The 23,586-nt window shown below is 39.5% G+C and overlaps 1 protein-coding gene across 7 annotated transcripts in view; it reads right to left on the minus strand.

Moving 5' to 3' along the window:
• Nucleotides 1–23,586, minus strand: part of MLLT10 (MLLT10 histone lysine methyltransferase DOT1L cofactor) — a 227,746-nt gene that overhangs the window by 149,592 nt on the left and 54,568 nt on the right. For 5 of the 7 annotated variants that reach the window (XM_030550393.1, XM_030550391.1, XM_030550394.1 and 2 more), the window contains one exon: nucleotides 10,387–10,496. The exons of 1 other annotated variant lie outside the window; for it this stretch is intronic. In XM_030550393.1, coding sequence (XP_030406253.1) covers nucleotides 10,387–10,496 — 110 coding nt within the window. Of the gene's footprint in view, nucleotides 1–10,386; nucleotides 10,497–15,674; nucleotides 15,750–23,586 lie in introns of those variants that run through there. One more of the 7 variants, XM_030550396.1, reaches the window with a different exon arrangement.

Consider the following 23,586-nt stretch of genomic DNA (forward strand, 5'->3'; position numbering starts at 1 on the left):
CCCAGCAGAAAAAGGATGGGAAGCAACTTTTGTTTGCTTCTGTTTTTCAATATCTCCTTTGTTTAAACTATATCATATCTTTACATTGAAGAACAGGAAATCACACTAATGCTTACGTATGACTACACTTGAGTGGAGCAAAAGGGAATAAATGGGAAATATGGAGGCAAATATATTGGAGATACAATTTAAGTATAAAAGAAGAGGTGAACATAAAGAAAAAATATAAAAACTAAAACAAAATACAGTAGATAAAGACAAATTAATTAAATTCTGAGTTAAGGATAGAATGGCTTTTTATGGTCTTGTCTGGACTAGAATTTAAGGTGTACTATTAGCATATATTAGGTAGTATGCAAATTAAAATGTTTTACATAATCAAGTGTAGACAGGGCCGTATGTTTGGTCTCCACTAGACTTTTAACAAGCATAATTAGCTAACATCACACCTTAAATCCTAGTCTAGACAAGAACTAGCTGAAGGGCCTCTGATCTGGAAGTGATTTTACTAATTCCTTATCTCACTCACCAGATGCATCAAGATTACAGTTCACATAATATCTGAGATCACTCGCTGTTCCAACTCCCAATGAGTATCACATGACCTTCAATACTTATGTATTAAGAAAAAGCAAGGTCACCATCTAACAAGTTTTCTTGCTTTTGAAATCTATTTCGGTAGTAAATCTTTTGTTTTGTTTGAACATTTCCATTAACAGAAAACTTAAGTTCTAGCAAAATCCATAAGACACAAGATCCAGCTACTACTGTATTACTTTACTGCCCAGAATTTTTCTAAGCATTATTCTTGTTGTTTTTCCTTAAATAAATCCCAGTAAAAGAAATTATACAAACATCTATTCAGAATGGATACAGGTCCTGTCTATTTAGGACTTTGAACTGCATTTAAAAATTGTGGCTAAGCATGACTAATGGCCAAACTATTTATAACATAAAAATCACTGAGGAACTGCATTATAAACAGTTTTATAAAACAATGCCATAGATTAGCTACAATTTATAACAAGTTCAGCATAATTCAACTCTTCCTACACTAGCCATAAAAACTCGGAATACTCTGAGTTTGGTGTAAAGTGACCAAACACACCACACTTTCCCTTTGCTTCAAGGGCTAAAATTAAAATCTCAAGTCGAACTTCTCCAGTACTCTGGTCTGTCTCTTGGTGCTATAGACTGGACACAAAAGATGAAAGTTCCCTTCAGGTGATAGTACCCCAGGATTTTGCAAAGTTAATTCAACAGTCCATATATTAGTTCGACCTCTCTCTGACCCCAATTAAGATTTTAGATGCCTGAACTGTAGCAACCCATGTACTCCTTCACCAACATCCAGAAGAGCATCAGTCCATGCCTTAGTACTGATGGAGGAGAAGAGCTCTTGAACGCTCCTCCATCCCTGGGCCTCCAGTGAGATAGCAAATGGCAATAAACCAACTGATCAAGTGGGCCAAAGCTCCCAGTTAAACAAGGATGCTATGCTTGGAGCAAAACAGAAATATCAGAGGCCTTTTTTTGCCAATTCAACACTTTGCATTACTGTGTGTGCTTATCTGCTGGAAGAGATTTTTAATATCTCTTTGAAAAAGTTTCCAAATTTGGGCGGAGAAATAAAACCTGTTAACAAAAATTAACTTCAAAACATTTTCTTTTGAAGACTGCACAAGTCATAGTTATGATATGCTACACACAGCACCCATGCATCCAAAAAAGTTATTCCTTGTGAGCTCTGATTATTTCTCAGTTTTTGCAGAATGTAATAATTCATTTTAAATGAAGTTTCTAACCCTTACAGTTGTGAAGCCTTTTAAAACTAGACTGTTAGTATGAAACAACAGCTCAAAACTATATATGACCTACCACTATTAACCAATAGGTCTTAACTCTGAGGTATAAGAAGGACAATTTGAAATTGCAACACTCTTAACTACCTTAATACTGACCAGTTTAGCAGAAATATTTGGCAAATAGACTTATCCATTATGACTGAACACCACACAGTTTAGAGCAGGGGTTCCCAAACTGTGGGTCAAGACCCCAAAGACAGTCACAATATCAGCAGACGGGGTCATGGCAATCCCTAGTGTGCAGAGGATGCCATTTTGCTCTGGACAGCGTGACCTTGTATGTATGAGATCACAATGCATGGAGGACGCCATTTTGCTCTACAAAACAGAATCCTCTGCACAGCATGAACTTGCATGCAAAATACATAGTAGTAGTCATCATGTAATGCAGAGGATGCCATTTTGTAGAGCAAAACAGCATCTTCTATGTGGTGCAGCCTTGCACATATGATGCGTATGAGGTCATGCAGGGCAGAGGATGCCATTTTACTCTACAAAATGCTGTCCTCCGTGCAGCATGCTCTCATTGGTATAGTGTGGGTGAGGTCATGTTGTACAGAGGATACCATTTTGCTCTTTGTCTGGGGTTCTTGGAGGAAATAATTAAATGGGGTTGTGATGGCAAAATGAGAACCCCTTAGCGTTAATGAGTATTTTCCACCTCTGAGCTATTCAAAGCATGGTCCTCATTCTGTGCTCTCTTAATATTGCTCTAGAAAAAGAAAGTAGATGCGACGGACATGAGAGACACCGGTAATATTTTATTAATGTTAGATGCTCCATCTGCCTATTATTGTGTTGTGACTATATGATTACCAGGGATTAACTCCAGCACATAAGCAGAAAAGCAGACAAACACTTCTGTGATCACCATTTACTGACACTTAAAGGACCAACTGCTTTGAAGACAACCCCCAACTCCTCTGGTGGGCTACATAAACTGGTTTGACCAGGCTCAATACAAACAGTAAGAATTTAGGGACTGATAAAAGGTTTACCGCTGAAGTACAGGAGGAGTGAGAGAGTGACTGCGGGCAAGCAGACTGAATCCTAGTTCCCAGAATAAGGGTTAACTGGATAAGTTAGGCCTACCTACTTTACATAAAACAGATATGCCTAGCGACTATTTGTTATGATAAACCCCCGTTAGCTTCTGTTATGTTTTGTTCCTACTGTTGAGATTAAACAAAAATTTATTTTGAAAATAACATTTTGGTGACCATATGTACGTACACACACACAGGTCACAACTCCTCAAGTGAAGACATGAAGCATTCAAATCCAGTTTAAACTTCTGCGGAATCATGATCAGTACACAGGCTACTACAGTATCTCAGGAACTAGTCCACAAAGTAGGAAAATCACAAGATTCCACCCCAGGACAGGTGACGGCAAGAGGCCTAACAACTGAGGGAGTTGCACTCAGATTTAGAGGGGTCAAAGGTACAGCTAACCCTAAACTGTGACAGTAAATCCTGCCCATGTGTGCTAGATAATCAGAAAAAATCCAAAGCTTTTGGCACCACCAAACTGGATAAAGGACCTTTCTGCATCTAACTGCTCACAACTATCAAGGGAGTAAGAGTCCTTTGCTTACAGATCTCCAAGCTTCAGTAGAAGGTCAAACTTTCCAGTTTCCCAGAAAACACTCAAATAAATATAAGTATGACAGCTGCCCCTACTACTAGGTATATCAGGGGTCGGCAACCTTTCAGAAGTGGTGTGCTGAGTCTTCATTTATTCACTCTAATTTAAGGTTTCGTGTGCCATAATACATTTTAACCTTTTTAGAAGGTCTCTTTCTGTAAGTCTATATATATATATATATATATTTTATAGCTAAACTATTGTTGTATATAAAGTAAATAAGGTTTTTAAAATGTTTAAGAAGCTTCATCTAAAATTAAATTGAAATGCAAAGCCCCCCAGGCCAGGACCCAGGTAGTGAGCGTGCCACTGAAAATCAGCTCACGTGCCGCCTTCAACATGCATGCCGTAGTTTGGCTAATCCTGGAGTAGATCAAGAAATTCTAGATTTATCTGATCAACACAGCAGAAGTTTCCAAAAACGGGATAAAAAAAGTTAAAGTTTTTCACATTTTCAGATGAATCTGAGGAACGAGATCATCAAAATCCAGGTAAAATTAACTGATTTGAAATGATCCAGTCTATAAAGTGTATAAAAGAATAATAAATATCCACTTGCTTGAGAGGGCTACTACCTGTGCAGACCTTGTTCAAAGTACTTATGCGGGCAAGGGTGGAACCGATTATCATCTTCCTCTTTAGCAAGAAATATATTTTGTCTTCTGTTCAAGATTATTGTATTATGTAAAGCACTGTTCTATAAACAAATAATTGCATGCATTTATCTTTAACAAAAGTCCTATGTAAATGTATATGTAAATTAGGTACCATCCTCAGACTTCTGTCACATTGCCAATGCAACCCTCATTGCTGTAAAGGTTGCATGACATGTATCCTTCTATGTATCAACATATCATGACAACTATAAATCTGTACAATTCCTATTATTTTTCTATTTAGACTTAATTGAATATACACAACCCACTCAGAACTCTGTAGGAAAGTAAAAATCTCTAGAGGCTCTTCCTAAATTATCTACTTCAGTTTGAGTTGTGACAATTTGGCAAACACACAGTTTGAAGTTGGCAGCCTTTTAAAAAGGGCTGGCAATCCAGAACATTTTTCCTTGGATATAAATTTACAATTTTTCAAAACATGGCTACAATTATTTTTAAGGGCTTTTCGTATTACCTACATTTCAGAAAAAGCATCCTTTTCTCATTCCCCAAAGAGCGTGCACTTCAAGCTGGCACAGTCTGGATTAAATGCTTCTACATAGTTCAGTATAAAAACCAAACGAGTATATTTGTGTGAAGTTAAAATGTTTTAAAATTTAAATAGAAAAATAAATGGAGGACATTTTTAGAGGTTACCTACAAGAAAGATTTAACTGATACACTGTCATGTGTGATAAAAATAGATTTTAAATGAAAGGGTCACTCAACCTGATTTTGTTAAATTGATCGAGTACCCTTTAAATAATCCATCCTGAATTGGTTCAACTACTTTAAAAAATAAGTTGACATACATTTTGTTTCTGCTCCCTGTTGATATTTCAAAGACTCTTTTTGGGGAAGCACAAAGACACCAAACATACTTAGGGCATATTCCTCCTCCACCCACTTTCTCTGGGCACACTTCTGTCTACTGCCTCTTCAGTATTAGTTTTGATATAGTTGTTAAAAACCTTCTTACAGAGCCTGGAAAAGACATACACCATTAACAACCTTCAAAAGTGACTGTCAAATAAACAATGACTAAAAAAAATATTAAAATATTTTAATCTCTTTAATTTATAGTAACCTTAACTTAGTAACTTTAATTTATAGTAACCTTATGGGCTACTCAGAATGAGAGTAAATACAATTTTCAGGTGGAAACAAGTTTTTTGTTTTGACAATTTTCCTTTAAAATCGGACAGCTTTGCATTGTGTTTATTCACATACAACAGAAGTATTTCACAAAAGTTATAAATGATATTTATGAAAGAAGCATATTTCCTGCAAAGGACACATCACAAAGAAAGGTACTATACAGCAATATTCATCTAGTGGAGCTTGTATATCATAGTTCAGTCAGTAATTTAGAGCAGCCAGTTTATAAAAACTACTGAAAGATTCAGCTTAATAGCAAGGGGACTGGCAGGCATTTAACTATGGTAGTGCTTCTGCCACTGACGAGTCCACTATTCTCAGCTATATGCTCACAAAATTTTGCAGTATTTAAGAGTAATAACCTGAATCGAATAAAGCATTACTAAACAGTGTAGTCAAGCACATTTCACAGGCTGAAGGTTGGCTAAAGTAAGAAGTCTCAGCCCTAATAAAAGAAAACAACATAAAATCCCCAAAGACCATAGCTGAAATCTACCCTGACAAAGATGAGAAACCAGATGGATAAGGAAATATCTTTTATAGGCCCAACTCCTCTTAGTGAAAGACAAAAGCTTTCCAGCTTACACACGGCTTCTTCTTCAGATCTGGGAAAGGTACTTACAGTGTCATAGCTAAATATAAAGTGGAACAGATTGTTTAGCATAAGTAGCTAACACATTGTAAGAGATCTTTCAAGGTGAAGTGGCCAGTTAACACGTCTGTATTTGTAAGACAAAAAAGGGGGCTTAGTGGATTACAGATTGTTGTATTAAACCATAAACCCAGTGTCTTCATTAAATTCATGATTTTTCGTGTCTAGCAAAGATATTAATTTAAGTTCCCTAGTTTGTTTTCTGAAGATATTGTGCAGGTTTCCTTTGTGGATGAGGACAGAGGTCAAATGTACAGTGATTACTTTGTGAAAAGTGTTCACCCACACATGATGTGGTGTTTTTGTCTTATCACTTTTCTGTGCAAGTTAATTTAAGGGCAGAGTGATTGCCTCATTTCACCCACATAGTTGTTATGGGACATCTAAGTACACCACATGTTGCGATAGGCATGCATATGACCCACGGATCTTGAAAAGCAAGTAAGGAGTATTTATTATCGTAGCAGCGGAGATATGTCTGCAAGTTTTGTGTCTGTCATGTGGGGTGTGGTGCCATTTTGAGTTGGTGTGCCCTGCTCTATGGGGAGCTTGCACAGACTAGGACACACTAACCCAAAGCAGCACCAGACCCTGAAAAAAAAAAAAAGCAATCACTCCATATCTTATCTCTCAGTCCTCATCCTCAAAGGAACCCTACATTGCACCTTCAAAAGACAATTCTAGGAGCTGAAATTCATAACTTTGCTAGACACTAAAAATCACTGACTTTGACTATGTCTACACTAGAGACCTTACAGCGACACAGCTGTACCATTGCAGCTGTGCCACTGAAAGGTCTCCCATGTGGCCACTCTATGCTGGTGGGAGCGCCCAATGAGTGGTGGTATCTATGTTGGTGGGAGAGCGTCTCCAGACGACATAGCGCTGTCCGCACCTGCACTTTTGTTGGTGAAACTTATGTAAGTCAGAGGGGTGTTTTTTTCATACCCAGGACTGACAAAAGTGCTAGTGTAGACAGCCTTAATAAAGGCATTGAATTTATGGCTTTTTACAGCAATTTTTTGTCCTATGACTCCAGAGATATTAACTGGCCATTTCACCTTGAATGGTCTCTTACAATATGTTAAAATACTTATGCTAAACAATCTGTTCCACCATGTATTTATTTGGCTGTGATACTGAGTATCTGTCTCAGACCTGAAGAAGAGCACTGTATAAGCTTGAAAACTTTTCTTTTCATCAACAGAAGTTGGTCCAATAAAATATATTACTTCACCCACTTTGCCTCTTTAATATCCTGGGACCAGCAGGGATTCAACACTGCAAACTAGTAAGAGACAATAATTGAGAGACCAAGAAAGGTTAGGTCACACGTTCTCAAAATGATTTGGGGGGGGGGGGAAGAGAACCTGCAAATTAAGTCCAAACCAAATTTCCAATTAAAGAACTTCCATCATATCTTAAACATTATAGAACAAGCAGACTAGTCTTAGATAGGTTCCTAAACATGAAAATAGGCCTGTGTTTGAACCTCACCCTCAAAAGCACCAAACTAAAAACTAGAAGAGAGAAAGAGCGTATATTGTCTGGGATTTCCATGTCATTCAGGCCTGACAAGTGGGTGAAGGACTTTCAGTTAGCAACAGACCAATCAAATGTAAACTGAGGTATTAGTGGGGAGGAACAATATCATTTGATTGTAAGAACAATGGTTTAAGCAAGCACTTTGCAAAGATTTTACTGCTAGCAGTAAGGAGACGATAAACAAAAACTGCCAGAGAATGGCAGAGAAAATTAATGAGAGAGATTGAAGGGTAAATTTTCAAAGCAGCGTAAAGAGATTTATCCATATAATTTCAATCAATGGAAATGGAAATGGTGCCAGACACACGCACATACACAAGTACAGGACTTTGAAACAAACCCAAAGAAGAAAAAACTTTCCCAAGCAAAGAGAGACCAGCAGGAAGAAGGAACAAAAAAAAAAAGCACACCCCTGGGCAAACCAGTTAAGATGACCTAAATCCTTGTGTTAATGGAAGAATTCTTCTGACAACCTAGCTATCACCTTTCAGGAAGGTGGATTGCCTACACCAAAGGGAAAATCCCTCCCATCAGCATAGGAACTGTTTATACTGAAGCATTACAGCTGTACTGTTTTAAGTGTAGACAAGCCCTAAATGTCCCTGGGACATTCTGAAACCCTGGTAAGTGAAAGCAGCAAACGTATCAGGTAGTAGAGATTAGGGGAATGTGAAAAAACAGGGAAAAGCCAAAGGAGTGTGAACAGAAAATATGAAGGAGTGAAAGTAAAAATAACGGCAAAGATATGAAACACAAAAAGGGAAATACAATTTGGAGGTGGGGAAAGACAAGGTAAGAGAGAGTCAATTCTCTAAAGGAAGACCACCAGAAATGGTGCAAGATTTTCATTACTAGGGAATCCTATTCTTCTTGTTCCAGGCCCTGAAAATTCTGTCTGTGACCGTTAGAACAGTCATATTAGAAAGTAAAAAACAAAAATGAAAATAAAAAATTAGGACTGTCAATTCATTGCAGTAAACTCAAGCGATTAATTCAAAACAAAATTAACTCGATTAAAAAAATTAATCGTGATTCATCGCAGTTTTAATCGCACCATTAATAGAAAACCATTTATTTAAATATTTTGGATATTTTCTACATTTTCAAACACAGTAATTTCAACTGCAACACAGAATACAAAGTGTACAGTGATGACTTTATATTATTTGTATTACAAATATTTGTGCTGTAATAAAGATAAACAAAAGAAATAGTATTTTTCATTCACCTCATACATGTACTATAATGTAGTGGTTCTCAACCAGCAGGAGGTGTACCCCTGGGAGTACGCAGAGGTCTTCCAGGACGTACATCAACTCATCTAGATATTTACCTAGTTTTACAACAGGCTACATAAAAACCACCAGTGAAGTCAGTACAAACCACAATTTCACACAGACAAAATGAGAACACAAGCAATATTTCACTAATAGTTTGCTGTAACTCTTTTGTATTTTTATGTCTGATTTTGTAAGCAAGTAGCTTTTAAGTGAGATGACATTTAGGGTACACAAGACAAACACACTACTGAAAGGAGTACAGTAGTCTAGAAAGTTTGAGAACCACTGCTGTAGTGCAATCTCTACCATGAAAGTACAACTTACAAATGTAGATTTTTTTGTTATATAATTGCACTCAAAAACAAAGCAATGTAAAACTTTAGAGCCTACTAGTCCACTCAGTCTTCCTTTTTCAGCCAGTTGCTAAGACAAACAAGTTTGTTTGCATTTACGGGAGTTACTGCTGCCTGCTTTTTATTTACGTCAGCTGAAAGTGAGAACAGACACCTTACACATCACTGTTGTAGCTGGTGTTGCAAGGTATTTATGTGCCAGCTACGTTAAACATTCATGTGCCCCTTCATGCTTCCACTATTCCAGAGGACCTGCTTCCATTCTATTGTTTAATAGTGAAATTAAAACTGTAATTAATCACGTTTTTTTTAATTTTGCAATTAATTTTTTAATGGTTTGACAACCCTATAAAAAATAGAAAAGGGATGCTTGCAAATATATGAATAATAAAAAAGGCTCATCAGTTGCACATAAAGGAAAACGATAAGAACTGCAAAGAGGTAGGAAGTTAATAGACAGATACAAGTAGAAATGAGAGAAATTCGCAAAGGAACACATTGAGTAAAAAATTAAGTGTTGTGAGACAAGAAAAGTAAAACAGTTCAATCCTATAAACCCTTACGTACATGAGTAGTCCTTACACATACAAATGATTCCACCGAGATTAATGGTATTACTTAGGTCAATAATGGTTTGCTGGATCTAGCAGTAATAGATTAATATAACCTTTATGTTCTTAACATGCAAAAAAAAAATACTCTTGTTTATGAATAGTCATATCAACATCTAAAGAAGTGTTAATAGAAATAGTTACTAAAAAGACTAAAATTTAACAAAATATTTATTACCCCAGGGATCTATTTTGAAAACATTAATTAAAAAAATTACAATATTTTTAAAACAATAGAATATTTTGGAATAAAGGAGATACCTAAGTAGATAATTCACACCTTGTAATTTATAAATATTTCAATAAGACATTGTGGTATACTGCAATGAAGAACATTTTAATAATCATGCTTTATTAAATCTTGGAATTTTGTATAAAAATTACATAGAAATTTTTTATGCTCTAATGCTTTGTTTTAGGTATGAAAAATAAGCATATTGTAAAAAAGTTTAATGCAATACATTGAAGTTAAATTATACTTCTAAAAAAATGCAAAGTACCAGTTATATGCTTGACTTGAAAATTACATTTTAACAAGCTTAAAACTAAAGATCACAGTTTTTTAAAATAATGAAGTCACATACAGAGACATAAGCCATAAACACACATATAATTATACCTTATTATAACGATCATGAGGAACAGACTGCAACACGATAGGTTCCATTGTAGAAACGTTTGCAAACTGCACCTCGGGAATGTACAGGGCACAAACCACATGAGCCCAACCTACAAAAAGTTATAATTGCATTTTATTTTTAATGCCTTTTAAAAACTCAAAGGATATTTCAAATACAGCAAAGAGAACCTTTCACAGCATGTTTTGCCATGTACTGTTTTAATTAATTAGAACATTGCAGATTTAAGTTACTTTAAAAAAAAAAAAAAAAGATTCTTTACCATATCGTAGCATGCAAAGATAGGATTGGCTGCAACACATTTTCAAGTGTCTACTGTCTCAAAGTGCAGAGAATTTAGACGTAATACTGATGGAATGGTAAAAGGTCATGATTTATCCAAACAAATCCTAATACACTGATAGAAGAAGAGATGATTCCTTAGGATTCTTTGAACCAACAAGCTCAACATTTAAAATAAACTGCACAGATTCCTTAAATTTTGAAACAATTTATGCAGAGAAATATTTTATGAATATCTAGTATTTATGTGAGTTTTGTCATCGATGTAATCTCTCTTTTGCATATTGGGTTATTTTCTCTTAAGCTCACTAGATGAATTTTATTTTGACTACTAAATTCATGGGTTTCGTTGTTAACCATTCTACCCCAAAGGGTTCTCTTCCCATAAACCTTTCACCACAGTAAAAATTAAATACTGTTTGATCAGTTTCTTCTGTTGTTAGCTCCAATAAGTAAACACCATATTTACTTTTCATCTTCATATTGATGGTCTCACTACAAAACATCAGCATTGGCTCATTAATACATATTTTGTCACTTACCACCTTTTGGTAGATCTTGAACAATATTTCAACGGGAATAAAAACCTGTTTGTCTCACTTTCCTAACAGTTTGCACAGATTTGTGACCTAGAAAGGAGCCTACCTAATTCTAGGTTTTCTTTTGTTCCCAAGGGAGTCAACAATTTGTGCCAGCTGAAGAACACAGTTTATCGTATTTGCTACTGTTTCATCACAGACAGTTCAACTTGAAAGTTACTTTGCTATTCCAGAATACACCATATTCTACCCTGAACTGTTTTACACACAAACTATTAAGCAGTTAATCTGAAAGAGCCACTTATTAATATAAAGAGTTCCATGCATTCTAACAGTAAAAATATTCAGTGCAGAGGTGCCGCAACTCAAAAGAAATTTGGTGTGTCTAATTATTTAGGCTGTATCTTATACTCCCCCAGAACAGAAATTATCTAGATGATGCACAGTACAGTATTTTGTCACAAAACTAGCAATATATGTGGGATTCTCCTTAAAAATAAATTGCATCATCCCTATATTCACACTGCTCACTATGTGCCCTAAATATTCACATTCATTTCAAATAATGGAAAATTAGATATTTTGAGTAGAATGAGCTGTTGATTTCCCCCCCCAGACATCAAAAAATTGCCTCTGTATTGATGCATGCAATAATAGAAAAAAAAACTACAGCTCCAACACAATTAAGAGAGTGTTCCAAAATGTTTTAAAAACATATAATATTCAGGTCTTAAGTTTCCCAACTTCATAATATCAAAACTGAAGCACCTTGACTCCCAAACATATTTGTTCTAACAAGTTAGCATCAACTTATAATAGTCAGTATTATTAATTCTCTAAACTGGTATTAATATGAGTGGACCATATCACAGAATGCAGGTTTTGCTTTCCAATCAGTTCTCTTCATGGTTAGAAAGATAAACTGTGCACAAGGCTGGTTCTTGATTGCCTAATAGTTTCAGGCTGATGATGATTCTTAACCTTTTTTTTTTTTTTTTTTTTTTTTTTTTTTTTTTTTTAACTAAACTGTTGTTTTTCTCAGTATATGCTGGCATAATACTTTAATCTGTCTAGAAAATTTAAAACTCGATCAGGTAATGGTTACAGTTAGCAACATTCATTGACTGGCAAACTTTGGCATAATTGTTCTATTTTACTGTTTTCTTCACATACACTACTCTCCTTTCTTACAGATAGTCATTTTGTAAATTGCTAACTTGATTTCTTTTAAAAACAAACTCTGAAGATTAATTCATGAAGCATTGTAAACAACAACTTTGGAGGACCCACACAGGCCTGTCCCTTTCCTTCTTGACCCATCCTTCTGGCTGAAAACATAGCAGCTAATGGGAATGTAATCCTCCAGGAAATAAAAGTATATAAGGGCTTTTGCTAAGGCTTTAGGCTTCCTGCCACTACACTATTAAAAACACACTTACAGCAACAGTATTAAAAGTGAGTGCATTCCACATGAAGTATCATATAATGATTTTCCTATCTGGAAAAGTGTTCAATACAGTAAAAATGTCACTAATCTGAAAAATCCGCTAACACTGTAGAATAGCAACAGAGAGCCGCTCAGCACTTTCTTCCTAATTTCGTACATCAGTTATTAGCAGGCAAGATACAATTTTTTATTGGCGACAGACTGTGGAATTATCTAATTCCTATTTACAGTAACTAATCTACAAAATATCCAAGACACTGAAGAAATATCCTCTCTTTCTATAAAAAGTCTGACTAAAATGAAGTATCTTAACTCTTTGAGTGAGGAATTTCCACTGCAAATCCACAGTGTCAGTTTCAAGGTCTTCTAATTACAGCCGAGTTTTTCACTGAACGCTGCTCTATACTGAACCTTCACCATGAAGAACAAATAGTGAGGCCCAGGACCAATAATTGTCTTCAGTTAAAGTCTATTTATTCTGGTTTATACAATATCACTATACAACATTAACATATAATAATGATTTTTTTTTTAATTAGCACTAGAGAGACCTCTGGGAGACCCATTTCCCAAAGCAGGAATAAGACACATCTTCTGAGACACTCAAGATGAAGCATCTAAGCCTTCCTCATGAAATATTATGGAGAAGGGGGTTCTTAGTGTTCAATGCCTCCCAGACAGGTAGACGGGGGTAAAAGGGTTCCTGCCTACATCTCCCCGAGAACACTGGTATGTTGCCATCTTCTCTGTTAGTATCTTAGGGTACGTCTTCACTACCCGCCATATTGGCGGGCAGCAATCGATTGCTCGGGGCTCGATATATCGCATCTCATCTAGACGTGATATATCGATCCCCGAATGCGCTTATATCGATTCCGTAACTCCAACAACCTGAACGGAGTTGCGGAATCAACAGGGGGAGCCACGGACATCAATCCCACGCCGTGAGGACGGTGAGTAATTCGATCTTAGATACTTCGACTTCAGCTACGTCATTCACGTAGCTGAAGTTGCGTATCTAAGATCGATTTTCCCCCGTAGTGTAGACCAGCCCTTAGTAGTGGGGGCAGGGAGGAAGTCATTACCTCCTGTCATGCCTGTCCCGTATATAGGATTAAGGGAGGTGGAAGCCTTAAACTACTTCCAGCTGCAGAGAGCCCCAGAAAGGCTTCCCATGCCATATACATTTGTGGCTGTGAGCGCACCCTAGAGGGATCTTTGACAGCTGACATAACATGAGGCAAGGTTTATTCTTGCTTTGGAACAGCAGCCCCTGGGACCTCCCCTAACAGACAACTTCCAAAAATAAATATACTTTTAATTTCTTTCTAAAACAATACTTACCTTTGGCAATTACTAGCCCATACTTTCATTATTATACAAGGTTCTGATCAGAGAGAATATAGCTGCCCTTTGTCTTCAGTGCTAGCCTTTTAAGAAACACTATCAACAACCATCATCACAGCTACCAGTTTGTAAATCACTACCAGAGCCAGGTAGAACCACAGTAGACTTTTCAAATTATTCTAAGCTACGGGGTAAATATCAAGTCATATTTTCATGTTCTCTTACTTTTCCCTGCTTGTATTAATATCTGTATTTTTTTTTTAATTGGAAAAAAAACCCTCAGATTTCTACTGTTATTTCCAAAGAAAAGTCTCAAAAGTTTTAAAATGTTATTTTTAGGTTGCTTTAAAAGAAGTTTTCCTTCTCTGACAAGAAGCCCAGTATTGCTAATCCCAAACATTTCAGAAACTATAAGTCAGACACAAAAAATCATTAGTTTAATATATATCAGACCAGGAATCTGAAAGGTAAAAAGTTTCCCACTATGAATAAACTATATTTTCAAGCATATTTCACTTTTTAAAAATAGGCATTTCTGAGTTTCCTATTGGAACTTTCTGTCTTATTAACAATTGACAGATTGTGATATTTTCAGAAGGAAGTGTAGCGGGTCACATGGAGCTCTTCAAAACAAACAATATGACAATTCATGGAGTATGACGTGCCTTTCTCCCCAGAGATCAAATGGCAAGTTAAAAAGTCTTTGAGCAAAGTTCAAATAAAGCAAACAGCCCCTTACCCGAAGTTTCCTTCTTACAGGCATCTCTACTGGGATCCCAACTCTTCCCTGAGATCTGGTAGTCAAAATTCTCATAGATTCTAAGGCCAGAATGATCATCTAGTCTAATCCAGCATAACACAGCCCATAGAATTTTGCCTAGCAATTAATGCATGAAGCCCATAACTTCTGTCCGAGCTAGCGCGCATATTTTAGAACCATATTCAATCTTGATCTAAAGACATCAAGAGACAGTGATGGGGTGGATTCTCTGTAAAAGCTGTTCCAATGATTCCCTATTTTAAAAAAAGTGCTTAATTTCTACTCTAGCTTTGTCTAGATTCAACTTTCCATCACTGGACTTGGCTATGGTTTTGTCAGCTTGATTAAAGAGTCTTCTAGTACCAGACATCATCTCTGCATGTAGATACTTATGTACCATTATTAAGTCACCTTTTAACTTTCTCTTGGACAAATTAAGAAGGTTGAACATTAGTCCCTCATTGCAGATTTTCAAGACAGCAAGTTCTTTTAGCTCTTTTCTGAAGCCTTTCCAATTTGCTAACATTCTTTTAGTTATGGACACCAGAACTGGACCGAATAGTTCTATAAAGGTCTCACCAGGGATGTATATAGAGGCAATACCACCTCACTACTTCTACTTTCCAATCGTATGCATCCAAGGATCGTGTCAGATCTCTCAGCCCCCACATACTGGCTCTTACTCTGTTGGTTTTCTACTATGTTTTTCAAGCCCTTTTCAGTCGCTACTTTCCAACATATGAGAGACTACAAGTGTGACGTACACTCTCAATTCAGAGATGCAGGATATTGCATTTGGCGGTACTGAAAAACAGGTGTTCCAAATGAGCCAATCTTGACAAGAGATCCAAAATATTTTGTAGAATTGACCTGTTTCAGTCATTTACCACTCACCAATTTTTGGTGTCGTCATCTTCAAACTTTACCACCATCGATTCTATATTTTCCTCCAGATCCTCGACAGAGACATCAAATTGCATTAGGTCAAAGACGGATCCTTTCAGGGCCCTATTAAAAACATCCTCTCTGAATAATGATTCTCCATAGAGCTGCTCTGAGAGCTCCCTGTTAGCTAGTTTAAATTCATTTAACACGTGCTGTACTAATTTTGTATAGTGCTGAATTTTTTATTCATAATACCATGTGGTAATAAACCAAATACCTTACAGAAGTCTATTATGCGAAAAAAGTTATTTTTTAATCAAGCAAGCTTGTAATCTCATCAAAAACAGTATCAAATCTGTTTGAGAAGACCTATTTTCCATAAAACCATGTTGACTGGTATTAATTTTAAAACTGCCATCCTTTGATTATTGATGTGAGTGCATTCCACATCAGGCTTGCCATGATTTTGCCTGGATTCAGCATCAAGCTAACCAGCCTATATTTACTCAGGTCATCCTATTTATCATTTTTAAATATTGACACATTAGGGTTTTTTTTCAGTCCTCCTTAACTTCCTTACTGTTCCAAGATTGGTTAAACAATATCAATAACTCAGAGCTCTTTGGCTAATGCATTTAAAATTCCTGAGAGCAAGTTATTTCGTTCCATAGGACCACACAAATTTAACTTTCTTTTTAAAATCATGCCTACTTGCTGTGGGATTAGAAATGTCATTATTACTGTCAGATATGACTGTGATATCCAGCTTTTCTAAATACAGAATAGAAACACATTAAAAGCCTTTTTGTCCAGCATTTTAGGGAAAATGAGGGGTGCTGAAAAAATCGAAATAACTAAGAGGGAGAGAGTTTGCGTGTGAGGAGGAGTGCGGGACTGGAGGCAGGGCCGGCCTTAGGATTTATGGTGCCCTAGACGAGATTATTAAACTGGTGCCCCTGTGCCTGATCTGCTCTTAGCAACACAAACATAAGCTTACAGTATTGGAAAACTTGCCACATTCACGTTATTAAAACCAGTTTAACTTAATTAAGCACACTGTAATGCTGATGGACTAGCACTAAAGAAGCAGCACTATAGAAAAAATTCTGATGACAGAATGATGCAAATTTTTTTTTAATTTATCAAAATTTTACTGGAAATTTATATGAAGAGGTATTGAAACAAAGATTTGTTTTTAATTAAAAGCAATCTTTCTGGCTTTTTTGGCTGCAAAATCAGTAATAATGTCATCGTATGACAAAGACAAAGTCGTGTCTTGTTCGATTGCAAGAATAGCAAGACCAGTTAAGCGTTCCTGACTCATTGTAGAGCGGAGATAGTTTTTAATGAGCTTTAGTTTTGAGAAACTCCGTTCTCCTGACGCTATTGTTAAAGGAATTGTCAGTAGAATACGAGTGGCAATGTACACATTAGGATATATGTCAACAAGTTTGCGGGTATGAATAAACTGTACAATGTCCATCACCGATTTTGCATGTGGCAACATTGATGACAGTGTACTCAATTCTTCGTACAGTTCAAGTCCATTTAAATCAAAACTATCACCGTGCTTCAGGAGGCTCTCTAGGTTCTTGCACTTTGTCATTAATAGCTCTTGGTTTCCTATTTCGTTGAATTTAGTTATGTCATACAAAAATCCAAACTGTTCATGGTGTACTTGCAAGGTATTAAACCTTTCATCAACAGCAGATACTGCTTTATCCATCACAACATTAAAAAAATTCAACCTCAAATTTCTTTTCTGGATCGTCTATGGGCATGATCTGCTGTACAGATTCTTCCCAAAGAAGTGTCCCTGGCCTTTTTAACTCATATTAACTATGTATTTACTTTATGAAAGTTGGAGAAAACATTGTGAAAACGTAAAACATTGGCTGCCCAACTTCTGGGCTGGCAAAAGTTATACTGACTCACAGGGGAAAAAAAAAGCAGGAGAATCTTAGTACAACATATGGTCACTCTATACCAGGGGTCGGGTCGGCAACCTTTCAGTAGTGGTGTGCCAAGTTCACTGTAATTTAAGGTTTCTCGTGCCAGTAATACATTTTAATGTTTGTAGAAGGTTTCTCTCTATGTTTATATTATATAAATAAACTATTGTTATTATGTGAGGTCTTGGCCACCGGTCCTTCTCAGGCCACTGCCAGCTGAGTAAATGAAACCCCAAACCGGCAGCGGGCTGGTGGTTTGAACCTTAGACAAGGATCCCAGGCCCTGCTCAGCCCGCTGCTGGTCTGGGGTTCTGACCACCAACTCCTGCCAGCAAGGATCCCGGCCGCCAATCCCCCCTCAGTCCGCTACCAGCCTGGGATTCTGCTCACCCAAGCTGGCAGGAGGCAGAGTGGGGCTGGCGGCTGAGCTCCTGACTGGCAAGGGGCTGGCAGCTGGAACCCTGGAGTAGCAGTAGGCTGAGTGCTGCTGGCACCCCAGACTGGCAGCAGACTGAGCCACTCAACCCCCCATCGGCCCTGCTCAGCCCGCCACCAGCCCACTCAGCCCGCTGCCGGCTGAGTGAATGGAACCCCAGGCTGACAGCAGGTTGAGTGGTTCAGCTGGCCTGCTCAGCCCAATGCCAGCCTGGGGTTCCTTGGGGGTCCCCAGGCCAGCAGCAGGTGCTGAGTGGGGCCGATGGCTGGTATCCCAGCTGGCAATAGGGCAGCAGCCGGAACCCCAGAGCAGTGATGGGCTGAGCTGCTCAGCCTGCTGCTGCATACCATCAAAAATCAGCTCACCTGCCACCTTTGACACGTGTGCCGTAGGTTGCCGACCCCTGCTTTATACACTAGTAAGGAGATGAGCATATTACAGTTGTTGGAGGGCTCTTATCAGGAGTAACAGGCTATAGGAAAGTCAGTCAACATTTTCTGTTTCTCTGATGAAAACTGGCCCACTCTCTGCCTCAAACCAAACCTGTCACTAATAATTATCAACAACTTAATTTTCTGTTTTTGGCTAAGATATTGATTTTTTTTTTAAAATAATATTGAAATTGGATTCAGGATTGTTAGCAAGAATTTTTGGCAAACTAAGTTGTTAAATGACAATCTAAATGGCAACACAGTACTGCTTTCATGCTTGGCTCACCCCCTTGCCCGCTGGTCCAACAGCTGCAGTAGAGGAGGAGATAGGTGGAAAACTGCAGGACCCCAAAATCCACCTCTTGGGGTGCAGAGTGACAACAGCAGCAGCAAAACCTCAGGTCCAATCACACGCCAATGGGCACCACCACCAGCCTTATGGACCATGGTGAGGTTACTACAGCATCTGATCTCAGGGACAGGGCACCCATGGAGCCACAGCAGCTCATCCTGCCCTATGCAGCTCCCCCCGGATAAGATGGATAGCTGGCAGCTGCCAACCCAGGGAAGAGGCGCTCCCCAGCTAGGGTGGCCAGATCCAGATGTCCTGATTTTATAGGGCCAGTCCCGATATTTGGGGCTTTGTCTTATATAGGCACCAATTACCCCCACCTAGAGTGACCAGACAGAAAGTGTGTAAAATCAGGACACGGATGGGGAGGGGGGTTGGGGGGGTAAAAGGAGCCTATATAAGAAAAAGACCCCAAAATTGGGAATCTCCCTATAAAATAGGGATATCTGCTCACCCTACCCCAATCCCGATTTTTCACACATCTGGCTAACCCCAGCCAAGCCCTGTGTGACATTCCAATTCTGGCTGCCTGCCGAGGAAGTGAGTTACTTTCACTTTCATTCCTCAGCAAGCAGCCAGCCTCCCCTCCCCCCACCTACCCCCAGCACCTCACCCAACCCAGCCCTGACGGAGGGGAGGGAGGAGAGAGAGAGGGGTGCTCCTGGGAGGAGGGAGAAAGGAGGAGGTGCTCCGTGGGGCAGGGGGGAGAAGAATGGATGTTATGGGAGACAACAAAGGATACTGGTTCCAGAGCCACAGCCTCACCTGACCTCAGCCGGGGGGAAAGAGTCACACTCACAGGTGAGCTCCTTTCCCAACCCCCACCCCCTCCCCTTCCCAGAGACCCCAGCAGCCAATCCCATTCCTCAGACTGTGCTGCATTCGGCTCTCTCTAGGACCCAGCAGCCCTGCTTCTACACTGTCTGGGCTGCCTGCAGAGTGGTGCCCCCAGGCAGTGTGAGGCCCTACGCCACTGCCTATTCTGCCTATGCCTAAGGATGGCCCTGACTGGAGGTTGTGGCACGGGAGAGGGAGCGCGATGCTGTATCCAGGCGGCCCTCACCTCGGGTGGCTCCCAGCAAGCAGCGATCTGTCCCTGCTGCTCCTAGGCAGAGACGTGGCTAGGCAGTTCTGCATGCTGCCTCTGTCCGCAGGCGCTGACCCCGCAGCTCCCATTGGCCACAGTTCCTGACCAATGGGAGCTATGGAACCAGCGCTCAATGTGGGGCAGGGCCAGCACACAGAGCCGCCTGGCCACGCCTCCTCCTACAAGCAGCAGGGATAGATCGCAGTTCGCAGGGAGCCACCCAAGGTGAGCGCCGCCCAGATCCAGCACCCCACACCCCCTCCCACGTGCCAACCCCCTGTCCCAAACCACCTCCCGCACCCAAACTCCCTCCCAGAGCTTGTATCCCAAACCCTAGCCCCACACCCCCTACCGCACTCCAAACCCCTCGTGGCCATTCCTTTGCCTAGGAGCAGCAGGGACATGTCACTGCTTCCAGGGAGCCATGCAGAGCCAGGGAGGGAGCCTGTCGGTCTCAAGCCAACCAGACTATAAACCACACTTTCAATGAAGATCAGAAATGCTGATTTATAGAGCTATTTGGTAAAGTGCCAGATAACACAGCTTTTACTGTACAATTTCTTCTTACAACAATCTACATTTCTAAAGCCTAAACATTCCTAACCTTTTACTTCATAATACAACTTCAAACTGGGGATCAGGACCACTCAGGGGGGTATCAAGGTTATTACATGAGGGGTCACGAGCTGTCAGTCTCCACCCCAAGCCCCGCTTTGCCTACAGTATTTATAATGGTATTAAATATATAAAAAGGTGTTTTCAATTTGGGGGGTGGGGGGATCGCACTCTGAGGCGTGCTATGTGAAAAGGGTCACCAGTACAAAATTTTGAGAACCACTGAAATAGCAGCAACAGTCTCAGGATTTATATGGAAAGAGCCATATAATTATACTTCATCTACAATGATCCCAGAGCAGGTCACATATAGGAACATGCAAACACAAACTATCACTGAAATAGTTATCACTTGGGCACAATGTGACAGCTATTTAACAACACACAGTACCATCACACAAAATACTGTCTAGCAAAATTTGTAAAGATGATCTTAGCAACCAGAATGAAAATCAGTTAAAAGCACTCTGCATCTCACCTTTGGGCTGAGACTAGAGACAGAGAAAGGGCAAAGAAGAAAAAGTTGTATTCTCCTCATAAACCATCTATATTTTGAGGTTGAGGAACACCTTTCACATCAGAGGGAAGGATTTGTTTTAATGGTATATCCTTGGAATTTTAATTTCAGAGAGCTCTGGGAAGAATAGGAGATAGTGACCTATCAGAACACTAGGCAAGAACTTCATAATATTCTGTAATGTACAGCTATTGACAAAGTGCTTCCTAACCAGTGTTCCCTCTAATTTTTTACATCCACGTGTGGAATGAATTTTGTTATGTGCACCAATATGGAGGTGATGTGTGGCAGGGGTGGGGCAGAGAGGCTTGGAGTGTGGGAGGGTACTCAAGGTGCGGGCTCTGAGGTGCAGGCTGCCCGGGGCTGCTGTGGGGAGAGGTGCCTCTCCCTGGCCAGAGCAGCTTTGGCGGGTCTGGGGCGGGGGCTGGGCCTCTCCCTGCCTGCACAGCCCTTGATCGTTTGCTGCGCAGTCACATGGCGGCACAGTTTAGAGGGAACTTAGCTCCTAACACACCTGGATTCATCCTCACATGACACCACTGAATCCAGATAACTTGCAAGAAAAGCAATAAGAGAGCAGTGGCAGAAGTCTCAATCCAAAAATTGCAACAAATAGTTTCTGAAATCTTATGTGATGGAGGAGGCAAATGAAGTTTTCTTCCAGAGTCGATCTGCTGATCAGCGCCTCCCCTTCCCTCCCTCCCATAGCCTCCCACTCACCATGATCAACTGTTTTGCAGCATGCAGGAGACTTTGAGAGGGTGTTCAAGAGTGAGGGTGCAGCACACTGGGGGGAGGGGGTGGAACGGGATGGGAAGAGGCGGGGTGGGGGTGGAGCCTTGGAGGAAGGGGTGGAGTGGGGGTGGGGTCTGGGGCACAGTCAGGGGTCGAACACCCCCAGGCACATTAGAAAGTCGGCGCCTGTGCACACAGCATCCTATAGCCTTGGCTGCAGACACTAGGGCAATGCAAGATGCATGTGTGGGTCAACTGACACTGCTACAAATCATTCAGACTCCAGCACACGATGCACATGTCCACCAATGTTGGGAATCCATATAGGGACCATCACTCGAAGAGAAACAAAATCTGAATGAATAGAACTGTTCTCAGAAACTTGTTAAACGTGGGTTGTTTGCATCTAGTAACAAAGTCTAGCATTTCTTACTAAGGAATTTTCGCATTATTTTGCGGATAAATTCACTGGGAATTTGGGTTGAGTTGTATGTCACAATGATGAAGTTAAGTAGAAAGAGAGTCTTCTCTGCTGGAGTTTTAGTCAATGTTGCTTACTGAACTCCTGGGAGTACTAAGAGACTTGCAAACTGTCACCTGTGAATTAGAATGGTGAAGGCCAAAAGGGAGGTATTGAGGCATATTATTGTAATTGTCTGCCCGCTTCTTTTAACCATTTTTTTAAAATCTCTGGTCAAGAAACATTTAATGCAGAAAGACACTCCATTTACTGTCAACGTCTCAAACCCTCCTTTCCTTTCCAAGGAAAATAATTAAGGCTGTACAGATGACATTTTGATAATTCCTGGAGTATTCAGCTTTCCTTGACCTCAGTCAATTTGCTTAATGTTAAGCTTAGGTATAACAAGGAGACTGCATCCATTGTGTTGGTTGATCTCCTTCTGGAGTGGATGAAGATAGCGAGCATATGATGATTTTTTAGATCTTTCTGCCATCTTCAGTGTTGTTGAAAGCAAGATGTTGTTGACATACCAGCAGACCCTATCAGGAGTAGACAGAGTAATTCAAGTGGCTCCATTTATTTCCAAAAGATGCCAGAATGTAATACTGGACAATAGCTCATCTGCCCAGATGACTCTCTCATTCAGGGTTTCTCAGACTCCAATTGTCACCCATCCTATTCAATGTTTATGAGGCCCCATATACTTCAGAGATGACAAACAGTAGACAAACAGGATGCTGCATAATAAACAGAGGTAAGGATATACAATTTGTAGTTTAGGATTATGCACGATGTCACTCTTACAAAATCCATCATAGAATCCTAAACATGCACACAGAGCTACAGTGAAAGAATTCTGAAGAGGTCACAAAGTAAACTGCATGAAATTCAATTTATCTTCCTTGAGGATGAAAAGATAAGCCAGGCCTCTTATCAACTGGAATTTTGAACAATTTGCTATTGGGAATTAGCACCACTTGGACTGAAGTAGCTAAACCATGGTAAAAACAGCTTTAGTTTTAATGTACACCTCTACCCCAATATAACATGACCCGATATAACACGAATTTGGATATAATGTGGTAAAGCAGCGCTCCAGCGGGGCGAGGCTGCGCGCTCCAGTGGATTAAAACAAGTTCAATATCACGCGGTTTCACCTATAATGCGGTAAGATTTTTTGGCTCCTGAGGGCAGCGTTATATCTGGGTAGAGGTGTAGTTTGTCCACGGAGTAGGGTAAAACACGGTTTTATCTGACATAGCTATCAGTTGGGGGAGGAGGGTCCTAAAACTTATCAAAATTATTAAATTAATTAACAGGAAGAAGAGATTTC

The sequence above is a fragment of the Gopherus evgoodei genome, chromosome 2 (genome assembly GCF_007399415.2).
Source record: "Gopherus evgoodei ecotype Sinaloan lineage chromosome 2, rGopEvg1_v1.p, whole genome shotgun sequence".
Lineage (NCBI taxonomy): Eukaryota > Metazoa > Chordata > Testudines > Testudinidae > Gopherus > Gopherus evgoodei.